We start from the raw sequence: 12,446 nt of genomic DNA, 5'->3' as shown, positions 1-12,446 counted from the left end.
GTGACAACACCTCAATGTTGGGTTTCTCTTCCTGTAGAAGGTGTCTGGTAGAAGGGTGACAGCACTTTAATGTTGGGTTCCTCTTCCTGTAGAGGGTGACGGGTGGCTGGTAGAAGGGTGACTATACCTCCAGTGTTGGGTTCCTCTTCCTGTAAAGAGTCTCGGGTGTCTGGTAGAAGGGTGACAACACCTCAATGTTGGGTTCCTCTTCCTGTAGAGAGTGTCTGGTAGAAGGGTGACAAGACCTCAATGTTGGGTTTCTCTTCCTGTAGAGGGTGTCTGGTAGAAGGGTGACAAGACCTCAATGTTGGGTTCCTCTTCCTGTAGAGGGTGTCTGGTAGAAGGGTGACAATACCTCAGTGTTGGGTTTCTCTTCCTGTAGAGGGTGTCTGGTAGAAGGGTGACTATACCTCCAGTGTTGGGTTCCTCTTCCTGTAGAGGGTGTCTGGTAGAAGGGTGACAAGACCTCAGTGTTGGGTTTCTCTTCCTGTAGAGGGTGTCTGGTAGAAGTGTGACAAGACCTCAGTGTTGGGTTCCTCTTCCTGTAGAGGGTGTCTGGTAGAAGGGTGACAAGACCTCAATGTTGGGTTCCTCTTCCTGTAGAGGGTGTCTGGTAGAAGGGTGACAAGACCTCAATGTTGGGTTCCTCTTCCTGTAGAGGGTGTCTGGTAGAAGGGTGACAAGACCTCAATGTTGGGTTTCTCTTCCTGTAGAGGGTGTCTGGTAGAAGGGTGACAAGACCTCAATGTTGGGTTCCTCTTCCTGTAGAGGGTGTCTGGTAGAAGGGTGACAATACCTCAGTGTTGGGTTCCTCTTCCTGTAGAGGGTGTCTGGTAGAAGGGTGACAAGACCTCAATGTTGGGTTCCTCTTCCTGTAGAGGGTGTCTGGTAGAAGGGTGACAATACCTCAGTGTTGGGTTCCTCTTCCTGTAGAGGGTGTCTGGTAGAAGGGTGACAAGACCTCAATGTTGGGTTCCTCTTCCTGTAGAGGGTGTCTGGTAGAAGGGTGACAAGACCTCAATGTTGGGTTCCTCTTCCTGTAGAGGGTGTCTGGTAGAAGGGTGACAAGACCTCAATGTTGGGTTCCTCTTCCTGTAGAGGGTGTCTGGTAGAAGGGTGACAATACCTAAATGTTGGGTCCATTTTCCTGTGGAGGGTGTTGGGTGGCCGGTTGGTCTACATTCAGGATTGGTGACTTCATTGATGTTGTTCAGCTGTTATTCTCTATCCAGGTTTTGGGGTCAGATTACACCCGGGGACTCCTCTGCCATGACAGTCCGCTGAGTGTGATTGGCAGCCATGGATCGCTATGCTGAGGTGAAGCTTCTTCTCAAGCGCTGGGAGGGAGACTTTCTGAGGGAACATGAAAGACGACCTACCAAGGTGAGGATGGTGACCTCCGCTCTCCCTTTTTTCTCAACATTTGATTAGTATGATTCTCTAATAATGAAGCCTACATTGTGGGGTACATGGGCATAGATGGAGGGCACATGTTGGGTACAGGTGGTCTTGGTAGATGGGTATAGAACATTCTATATGACTGTGTGCTCCTTCTCATCTCTTGGACAGGCAGACATCGAGAACGCACCGGAGGAAACGCAGAGTAAGTGAGAGGTCGAATGTCATAATAACTGTCCTCCATGTTTCTCCACCCTGACCTCTAATTTAATGTTCTCATTGTCCTCCATGTTTCTCCACCCTGACCTCTCATTTAACTACTTCAATACCGGCGGCCGTCATATGACGTCCTTGACTTTGTGAGGGGATATCTGAATGATGGGTGCAGCTACAGCATCATTCAAATATCATTATTTACAGGCGGCGATTCTGTGCACCATAAGAACGATCGTTCTTATAGGCGATGGGAGGGGACGTCCCTCCTGACGCCATCCGGTGCTTCTCCGGGCTCTCCTGTGTCATCCGGGGCCCGGAGAAAGATTCGGACTCCCCCGGATGACGACAATAGAGATTTCCGGTGACCACATGGTCACCAGTCATCTCTATGACCGTTATGTCGTTATGACGTCACGCCCCGACTCCGCATGTAAACAAAGCTGTGATCACGGCTGTCAGCATGAGATCGGTGAATTTTTTTTTTTTTTCCGATCTCATGCTTTACAGCCTGGAGGAGAGATGTGGGGTCCCTGACTTTTCCATAAAGAGGACCTGTCATAATAGATTCCTATTACAAGGGATGTTTACATTCCTTGTAATAGGAATAAAAGTGATAAAAAAAAATTAAATGTAAATGCCCCTGTCCCCGGTAGCTCACGCTCAGACGCGAACACACACGTAAGTCCCGCCCACATATGTAAACGCTGTTCAAACCACACATGTGAGGTATCACCGCGTGCGTTAGAGCGAGAACAACAATTCTAGCACTAGACCTCCTCTGTAACTCTAAACTGGTAACCTGTGAAAATTTTTAAAGCATCGCCTATGGAGATTTTTAAGTACCGAAGTTTGGCACCATTCCATGAGTGCGCGCAATTTTAAAGCGTGACATGTTAGGTATCTATTTACTCGGCGTAACATCATTTTTCGCATTATACAAAAAAATTGGGCTAACTTTACTGTTTTGTTATTTTTTAATTCATGAAACTTTTTATTTTCCACCATTTTATTCCCTAGGTTGTCTGCTAAAAAAACATATATAATATTTGGGGGTTCTGAGTAATTTTCTAGCAAAAAAATTATGACTTTTACATGTAGGAGAGAAGTGTCAGAATAGGCCCGGTATGGAAGTGGTTAATGTTCTCATTGTCCTCCATGTTTCTCCACCCTGACCTCTGATTTAATGTTCTCATTGTCCTCCTTGTTTCTCCACCCTGACCTCTCATTTAATGTTCTCATTGTCCTCCATGTTTCTCCACCCTGACCTCTCATTTAATGTTCTCATTGTCCTCCATGTTTCTCCACCCTGACCTCTCATTTAATGTTCTCATTGTCCTCCATGTTTCTCTACCCTGACCTCTCATTTAATGTTCTCATTGTCCTCCATGTTTCTCCACCCTGACCTCTCATTTAATGTTCTCATTGTCCTCCATGTTTCTCCACCCTGACCTCTCATTTAATGTTCTCATTGTCCTCCATGTTTCTTCACCCTGACCTCTCATTTAATGTTCTCATTGTCCTCCTTGTTTCTCCACCCTGACCTCTCATTTAATGTTCTCATTGTCCTCCATGTTTCTCCACCCTGACCTCTCATTTAATGTTCTCATTGTCCTCCATGTTTCTTCACCCTGACCTCTCATTTAATGTTCTCATTGTCCTCCTTGTTTCTCCACCCTGACCTCTCATTTAATGTTCTCATTGTCCTCCATGTTTCTCCACCCTGACCTCATTTAATGTCTCATTGTCCTCCATGTTTCTCCAACATGATATGTTTTTCACCATGACCTCGTTGCCCTCCTCCATTTTTCTCCACCCTGACGTCATTGTCCTCCATGTTTCTTCACCCTGACCTCTTCTCTCCTTCAGACCTGTACAGGGAGTATCGGGCCCTGAAACAGAAGCAGCAGGCCAATGAATCTGTGCCATGTGTGCAGGATGAAGTCACAGACCAGGCTCCAGAGAGGGAGGTGAGGCCAGGCTGTAGGTGAGCCAGGAGGTGGTGCCAGCCTGGGTAAGGCCCAGTGGGGGAGGGTTAATTCACGCCCAATTTAATGCCCCAAGCTAAGATTTCTTGGATTCCCTTCCAGAAAAACATTTATATCTTGTCCCCTGTGAAGTGAGATCTTACTCTTATCTCTGAGAGTACCAACGCTGGGATTTATAAAGTGATAAGACTTAGCTTGAGGTTCACCTCTGGACACGGCCCCCCTTGAGACCTTCAGATGGTTGTGGTGCACCCAATTGTGTGTTCACCAATCCCAGCACAAAAAGAAAATGGCAGCCACTCAGACCCTTTATGACTAGCTGCCCATTCCTTAATATTCCCTTTTGTCATGGCAAAGACAGTTTAATAAGGGTAGGTACCACCATCTCTCTTCGAATCTTACTGCAAAGACACATTTGGGGGTTCATTTCTTAGGTACTTGTATTGGCTCCCTCGTACAGAGGAGAGATAATATGCCTGGTACCAGTTGGGGTCTTCTGTCCTGTACCAGGGTGACTGTCCTCAATGTTTGCTGTAGAAGCCCCAGTGTTGGTACTCTCATAAATTGTACTAGAAGAGGAAATACAGTGGCACCTGGATGTGGTTGTAATAGTTTAGAATCTGACACGGTTCTTCCCAGAAATACAATTGTGTGTTTTACTGGTCAGCAGGAACCCGACTCCTGGGGGAGCCACCTGAACCGGGCCGCCAGTCTGACTCCGAAGATGACTTCATCAGAGCGCGCCTCCCTCAAAGCGTCTGCGCAGTACTATGGCATGAAACTGAAATCCAACCTGGGAGGAGCTGGGAAGGTCAGCTGTCCTTCATATCTGTCTGTGACTCCTCTCCCCATATGTACGGTCTGTCTGCCGTCCCTCGTGGGCAGGACTGTCTGTCTGCCATCCCTCGTGGGCAGGACTATCTTCCTCTTTTCACCCTAGGTGGGGCTGTCTGCCATCTGTCTACTCACTCCTTCATGGGTGGGGCCATCTCTCCCTTCTTGGACTGGCCATATCTACAGAAATATAGGACCCTGAAAATCTGAGTAATTGCCATTAATTTTTTTTTTTTTTTACCCCAATGATTAATATAAAAGTCCCCATACGCCTTTTTATTTAAGCCTGACCCCCACTGAGAGGAGTTTTGGGGGTCACCACTGCACTAACTTCACTATTCCTGAATTGCAGGTCAGGTATTAGAGAGGAGGGGTTTGTCGGGTATTGGAGCGGAGGGGGGTGTCGGGTATTGGAGCGGAGGGGTTTGTTGGGTATTGGAGCGGAGGGGTTTGTTGGGTATTGGAGCGGAGGGGTTTGTTGGGTATTGGAACGGAGGGGCGTGTTGGGTATTGGAGGGGCGTGTCGGGTATTGGAGGGGCGTGTCGGGTATTGGAGGGGCGTGTCGGGTATTGGAGGGACGTGTCGGGTATTGGAGGGGCGTAGCGGGTGTTAGAGCAGAGGGGTGTGTTGCATATTGGAGGGACGTGTTGGGTATTGGAGCGGAGGAGCGTGTCAGGTATTGGAGGGGCGTGTCGGGTTTTGGAGTGGAGGGGCGTGTCGGGTTTTGGAGGGGCGTTTTGGAGCGGAGGGGCGTGTCTGTTAATGTTACAGTCAGCTTTCCTGGGATCATCGTCCTGCTGACAGTAGTAATGAAGGGTCTCCTGTAGATCCGTTGTATATGTAGTGTTATGTCCCTGTTGGTGGGAATTGTTGGGTGTTTTGCTGACCTTTCCATATATTATGGTGAAGAGTTCTTCCAGGTCATGTTTTGTAAAGGGGTTCCAGTGTGTCTCTAATACGGGGAGTGATGCGGCATTACATGAGGATGACGCTTGATATCGATTATTACATCCCTGGCTTTGACCACTTTCCATTATTTCTTCCCTAGAACCGTCCTTGGTCCTTGAAGAAGCCGCTTAATCCTCACTCTCCTGCTAATGCAGAGAAGAAGACAGGGCCATCACCCACCTGTGACCCACCTGAGCCATCGCCCACCTGCATCCCATCTGAAGCCTCCACTGACCCTACTTCTAACCATCCTCCAGATCCCACTGAGGATTTGCCTCTTCTTAAACTAGGCCTGAGAGCCCACAAGGTTACTTTAATTCCTTCCAGTCATAATGATGTTGGGAAGAAGCTTCACCAGCTCCAGTCTAAAGTTGGGCAGCGCCTGTCCTCACTGGACCAGGATTGGTTGCAGAGATGTGAGCTCCGAAAGGCGGGAGCAGAACAGGGAGCTAAACCCAGTGAGGCGGTAGCAGGACAAGCAGATAAACCAATTATGGAAGAGAGGGGAGGAAGAAAGGCTGGGATGGGGCTGATGGACTTCCAGCGGTCTTCTCTAGATGGACATTCTGCTCATTCCGGGGGGTGTCAGGGTGAGGTGAGACATGGTGTGAAGTCAATAGATGATACAAAGACAAAGGTGAGTGTCATGTCTACAGAGGATATTCCACACATGACCACCAATGCTGCAGAGAAGATAAGTGAACCGCTAACAACCAGATGGCTAAACCGTCAGGAGGTGGAGACAAACCCTGAGGAACAAAGAAAGCCGATCCTAGAGAGGAAGAAAGAAATCCTCCATCAACCACCCGGACCGAATGATGGCCCGAGCCTGGAAGCTGCATCATCAGCCAGCAATCCATCCTCTGTACAGGGACAATATAAAGAGCTGGCAGAATGCACAGAGGACAGTAAGGGGAGAGATCTGACCCCACAGGATGGAAAAGTCTCACGACGGAAAAGGCGAAGGGATGCAACCAACAATCTAGATCCTGAGGAGGTCCACTCACAGAAGAGACAACGCAAAACAAAGCTGACCACAGAGGAGAAGAGTCCCAAACGACGCAAGAAAAAGTCTACCATAGGTGAAGATTCCGAGGATCCTCCCAGAACTGACCTCTCCAGCCAAATGACAGAGAACCTCCTGGGGGAAATGATGGAAGAAGAAGACAAGCCGAGAGCCGCTGTACATACTCCGCGAAGTGGCAGGTATGAGCTAAGAGCACTGGGGTGTGTCCTGGAGAGGGTGGGTGGGGCTTGTATTAAGGGGCAGGGCTGAGCCCCAGGAGGTGCTGTTCTGGCTAATGATGGGAATAACAATAAATTCTGGTGCTGGCCATGTTCTTATCTTTGTAGATCTGCTCCCCTTATCGGGGGGATTTGTCTGAAGCGTTAGTCCAGTATAGGAGATGAATTGTTTTTGAGATCGGTCAATTTGGAGGCACACATTGATCATTGACACTCAGTGGAGATATTTACTAAAACCGGAGAGTGCAAAATCTGGTGCAGTTCTGCATAGTAACCAATCAGCTTCCAGGTTTTATTGTCAATGCTTCATTGTAGAAGCTGAAGTGAGAAGCTGATTGGCTGCCATGAACAGCTGCACCAGATTCTGAGTGCTCCAGTTTTAGTAAATCTCCCCCTGTCTTCGTCGGTATACCTGCATCATATGCCAATATACCAATCATTGGTCCATATGATGAGGCTTAGAATTTGTATTGAGGACTTCCTGGGGGCAGAAGGTGCCTTCCATTGGCCAGTACTAGGTGAACCAGAAGGAGGCTCCAGGAGATGTTCTGATTGGATGTAGTAGTCAGAGGGAGACGTGTTGACCATGGTACATTGCAGTAACTGGGATGAATGACAGTAGATTGGGCCATTTTTCTGGGATGAGTGGAGGAGGGTAACGTATGTCTCATCTTAGCATAGCAGAGATGGTGATGATCTGTGACTTTATACCTTGTTTTTTCTAACAGAGAACCACCGAGGAGAACGGAGAACTTTGTCCGCATTAATCTGAAGAAGAAATCCCATGTAAAAAGTTTTGTGTTGAATGGCAACAGACTGAGAAAACAGGTAATGTCTTGTATTGGTATTGGGGCTGTCAGGCCAGCTTCCTCCTTGTCTGGCTTAGAATGGGATTGTGAATGGGCCAGCATTTTCCCTAGATATGGGACTGTGGCTGGGTTGATGTCCTCCATTTCTGGCTTTGTATGGGACTATGGCTGGGCCAGTGCCTTTCTTGGTGTGGGACTGTGGCTGGGCCAGCATGCTCCTTGGTGTGGTATTGATGGGTCAGTTTCCTTCTTGTCTGGTTTAGTACGAGTCTGTCAGGCCAGCCTCCCCCTTGTCGGACCTAGTGTGGGACTCTGGCTGGGCCAGCATTCTCCTTGGTGTGGGACTCTGGCTGGGCCAGCATTCTCCTTGGTGTGGGACTCTGGCTGGGCCAGCATTCTCCTTGGTGTGGGACTCTGGCTGAGCCAGCATTCTCCTTGGTGTGGGACTGTGGCTGGGCCGGCATTCTCCTTGGTGTGGGACTCTGGCTGGGCCGGCATTCTCCTTGGTGTGGGACTCTGGCTGAGCCGGCATTCTCCTTGGTGTGAGACTCTGGCTGGGCCGGCATTCTCCTTGGTGTGGGACTCTGGCTGGGCCGGCATTCTCCTTGGTGTGGGACTGTGGCTGGGCCGGCATTCTCCTTGGTGTGGGACTGTGGCTGGGCCGGCATTCTCCTTGGTGTGGGACTGTGGCTGGGCCAGCATTCTCCTTGGTGTGGGACTCTGGCTGGGCCAGCATTCTCCTTGGTGTGGGACTCTGGCTGGGCCAGCATTCTCCTTGTCTGGGTTGCTCTGGGGCTTTAGCTGGGTTGATGTCTGTGACAGACCTAGCCAGGACAGGGGCTTTTGGAGAGAACTGGGAAACCTTTGTTTTAGCCCCCCTTGTCCCACTTATGTGTAGGTTACTCTGTGTCTATTGGGGGCTGAAGTAAATGGTACAATAAATATTGTACCTATGTATTAACTTGTCTATTCCCCTAGTTAGCTAGTCTATTAAAACTGATCACATGTTACTGATATCACTATAATCCGAGGTTAGCTATGAAATCAAGCACACGGCTTATTAAAACATATTTATTTCCTAAGAAGATAGGAAACGCTAACATGAAAGTATTAAAAGATATTACAAACATATACCAACAAAACACATCACATCAGAATATCAGATACTTATCACAAGGCTCTCGGCAAGACTTGTTTCTTCCAGCTGGGCTCAGATGACCAAGAAAGGGTCATAGCCATGGGGCTTAGGCAGAGGGTCATAGCCATGGGGCTTAGGCCCAAGCCAGGATCCACAGGAAAAAAGGAACTATTTCTCTTTTATGTGCCCTTTTTACTCAAATATTCACACCTACTCGTAACCACCCCCATTTGCCTCCTATCCAATAGATATTGCCAAGAGGTAGTCCTTGTAATATATAATGTTGTCCATGTATCATCTCTATGAGCCCTGGGCCATCTTAGCTAGCCCTTATTCTCTTTGAAGTCTGTAATCACACATATCACACCAGGTGGGCTTGAGCCAAGCCCTTGTTGTTCTGATATGCTACAAAGCTTTGATGTGTAACTGGGTACATTCTAACTTGGGGCCATCCATCCGTATCAACCAGGGAATGAAGTACCAGAAGTATGATATTAAACCATAATGACTTCCAACAGGGGCACAGGGAGACCAAGCAAATGGGACAGTGTATATTTCCCGGAAGATATTGTGGATAAATATTAAAGACTATTTCTGGTTTATTTTATTCTGAACTATACATGTTAATTGAAAGAGTTGACTGGTGGGCTTCTGCTATTGTGTAAAGGTGTCCTGTGTTTATATTTAGAATAATGTGTATTGTGTCTTCTGAGCTAGAAGACGACAAGGCTGACCTGAGAGGTCAAACCTTGGAGTCACCTAGGCTGGTTAAATGATTACCGTATTTATCGGCGTATAACACGCACTTTTTTCCCCTTAAAATCAGGGGAAAATCGTGGGTGCGTGTTATACGCCGATCCCTGCTAATTGTGATCTATCGGAGCGATCGCCGCGATTGCAGCCGACATTCACATAGCGTGTAGTTTTAAATATGGCGCCGCGGAGTTCGGGGGGATTCGGCGGAGCTGAACGAGCGACGCCGAGATACACATAGTCGAGTGTACTCGGCTCTTTCCTGCGCCGCTCACAGTCACGCCCAGTCACGCCATTGGACCTGTGTTATGTCCATCAAAGGCGGGACTGTAGCGGCGCCGGAAAGAGCCGAGTACACTCGACTATGTGTATCTCGGCGTCGCTCGTTCAGCTCCGCCGAGTCCCTCCGAACTCCGCGGCGCCATATTTAAAACTACATGCTATGTGTATGTTGGCGGCAATCTTTTAAGCGATCTGTCCAAGCATGTAATGGACTCTGGGGGGCAAGGCTGCACTGAGCACTGGGGGGCAAGGCTGCACTGAGCACTGGGGGGCAAGGCTGCACTGAGCACTGGGGGGCAAGGCTGCACTGACCCCTGGGGGCAAGGCTGCACTGACACTGACAAGGCTGCAGATGGACACGATAAGGCTGCATTGATGGGCATTTTAATGTAAGTTTTTTTTTTCCTTAAAATTCCCTCCTAAACTTGGGGTGCGTGTTATACGCCGGCGCGTGTTATAAGCCAATAAATACGGTAGTTAATTAGCTCATTACAGGTTACAGTTCATATCATAGGTTACAGTTTGTATTGTTAGGGTAATATGATCAGGAGGGGGACCTCCTCAATTGTATAATAGACTGTATTCTTGTTCTATTTCTGGTGTTGCCTAGTTCTTGGGGTAACTGAGCCAGATCCACTGGTCTCGTGTTCCAGAGCCTAGGATGTGATATACTGATGAAAGCACTGAAGCGGAGTGTGGAACGTTCCGTTACAATGTCCTCCTTGTCTGGCTTTGTATGGGACGATGACTGGGGCAGTGCCTTCCTTGGTCTGGAGCTGTGGCTTGGCCAGTGTCCTCCTTGTCTCTACATTTTATATCTCCTTGTTTTCCAGATGTGGAAGCAGAAGTTTCACAAGAAGGGAGAGCAGTTTGGTGGAGGAGGAAAACATTTTAACCACAGTGAGGATACTTGCTTCCATTGTGGCAGGATGGGCCATTGGGCGTCGCAGTGTCCCGGCAAAGGTATATTGGTATAACATATTATAATGGCAGTCGGGTGACACCAGCAGGCTTCGTTAATAAGTTGTGATGGTTGCTAGCGGTTACAGCACTTTTCCTAGGGTTAGAACAGTCCCATAGACACACATGGAAATGTTTCTTCAAAAATAAATAAACTTCTTGCTTTCATTAAAATATCAGAAAATGAAATCCAGACAAGAACACGGTAAAGGGAGTCTTCACCCAAAATGAACAATCGTGGTTTTGTTAGACTCTAATGGTTTATTATATGTCTCAGGCGCTCTGTGGTTGGGTTCTCATGTCTTTGCTGCTGCCACGGCCATTACGAGGAGTCTCCTTCTCCCTGCTGAAGTTTTATTTGTTAAAGTGATTGTAAACCCTCGTGTGGTGTTCATTTTAAATTAGACCGGTCACTGTCAGAAGTTTTTTTATCTTATTGCATAGGATGCATTAAGGTGGAAAAACACAAGGGTTTTCAACCCCTTTAAGGAGAATGTAACCAAGCATGGGAACACTCCAAAGGTGGGCGGGAACAACCCTAGGTAGGTGGGAACACCCCCAAATTGGGTGGAAATACCCCATGGTGGGCAGACCACCCTACATGCTATGGTGCACAGTAGATGGGATAGAAACGTTGGCTTGGAGACCTCATCACTGAGAGGTACAAGATGTTAGTACATTACTCAGCCTGCCATGAATTGTGAATGGGTTTTCAGATGTCTGTAGTGAAGAGTAACACTCATTGAGCATTGTGTCTTCTTCTCTCCTTCCAGTACTTCCTGTCACAAAGACTGAGGAGGCCGAGCCTGAGGAGGAGGAGGAGGTGGTGCCACCATCATTGGAGGATGTGGCCAGGATGACCAACACTCAGATTTCGACCATAACGGGTGAGGGGCACATAATGGAATTCATTCAGGGCAACCCAATCTTACCTGCAGAACTTTCCTCTCCTTCCTGTTTTCTGAAATGTTTAAATCTTTCAAATCCTGACAAGGGGATTCCAATTCTGAAATGTTTATCTCTATCCTGTGTATTGTGTGGATGTAATCGCAAAGCCCATCCATTGTGCTTTAATTACACCCCCCCCCCCCATAATGATACAGCCCTCCAGATGGTATGTCCCATCTGGGGGAACTCATTCTATCCAGTTTTGGCTTCCACATGGGACATAAACTCGCACCAGGGAGAATTTGGATTTGTGCAATAAGGCAGTGTCATCCCATAACAACCAATCGGATTTTATGTGCAAATAAGAGATGAGTTGTGATTGGTCGGTATGGGCTGCTATGCTTTGCTGTTTTTTCCTAATAAATACCAAAAGGACACGGCTCAGCAATCTAACGTTCTGCTAATCATGGTATACATAGGAGTGCTGCAGACACCCACTGACATGGTTTGCTGTGTTTGTTTTCAGAAATCTGTGAAGATCACCAAAATGTGACCCATGAAGTGGTCAGACCAGTATATGAACCAGCCACACGCCCTCCCGCCATGATGCCTCTTTATGAGCTGGAACCATCGGGGGCAGTCCGAGGTATGAATGTCTCTCTGAGTGAGGGCCCAATATCCATGGGGGTATGACTTTCTCTCTCTGGGTGAGGGACCGTTATCTACAGGGTTATGACTTTATGGGTGAGGGCCCGTTATCCACGGGGGTATGACTTTTTATCTCTGGGTGAGGGCCCGTTATACACAGGGTATGACTTTCTCTCTGGGTGGGGGCCCGTTATCCCAGGGGGTATGACTTTCTCTCCGGGTGGGGGTATGACTTTCTCTCTGGGTGAGGGCCCGTTATCCACGGGGTATGACTTTCTCTCTGGGTGAGGGCCCGTTATCCATGGGGTATGACTTTCTCTCTGGGTGAGGGCCCGTTATCC

General features: G+C 48.1%; 2 protein-coding genes across 4 annotated transcripts in view; one reads left to right on the top strand and one right to left on the bottom strand.

Annotated features, from left to right (window-relative positions):
• The window catches only part of LOC141129552 (myoferlin-like), a 644,669-nt gene that overhangs the window by 501,989 nt on the left and 130,234 nt on the right, over positions 1 to 12,446 (bottom strand). The gene's annotated exons all lie outside the window — the stretch shown is intronic.
• The window catches only part of RECQL4 (RecQ like helicase 4), a 48,605-nt gene continuing 36,165 nt past the window's right edge, over positions 7 to 12,446 (top strand). For 2 of the 3 annotated variants that reach the window (XM_073617637.1, XM_073617639.1), the window contains exons 1-9: positions 7 to 1,383; positions 1,570 to 1,603; positions 3,481 to 3,581; positions 4,267 to 4,410; positions 5,483 to 6,588; positions 7,356 to 7,455; positions 10,443 to 10,572; positions 11,343 to 11,456; positions 11,984 to 12,103. In XM_073617637.1, coding sequence (XP_073473738.1) covers positions 1,300 to 1,383; positions 1,570 to 1,603; positions 3,481 to 3,581; positions 4,267 to 4,410; positions 5,483 to 6,588; positions 7,356 to 7,455; positions 10,443 to 10,572; positions 11,343 to 11,456; positions 11,984 to 12,103 — 1,933 coding nt within the window. In that variant the 5' untranslated portion in view covers positions 7 to 1,299. The remainder of the gene's footprint in view (positions 1,384 to 1,569; positions 1,604 to 3,480; positions 3,582 to 4,266; positions 4,411 to 5,482; positions 6,589 to 7,355; positions 7,456 to 10,442; positions 10,573 to 11,342; positions 11,457 to 11,983; positions 12,104 to 12,446) is intronic. The other variant, XM_073617638.1, reaches the window with a different exon arrangement.

The sequence above is a fragment of the Aquarana catesbeiana genome, linkage group LG02 (assembly GCF_042186555.1).
Source record: "Aquarana catesbeiana isolate 2022-GZ linkage group LG02, ASM4218655v1, whole genome shotgun sequence".
Classification (NCBI taxonomy): Eukaryota; Metazoa; Chordata; class Amphibia; order Anura; family Ranidae; genus Aquarana; species Aquarana catesbeiana.
Note: the sequence above shows the minus strand (reverse complement) of the source record. Positions and strands in the feature narration are given on the sequence as shown.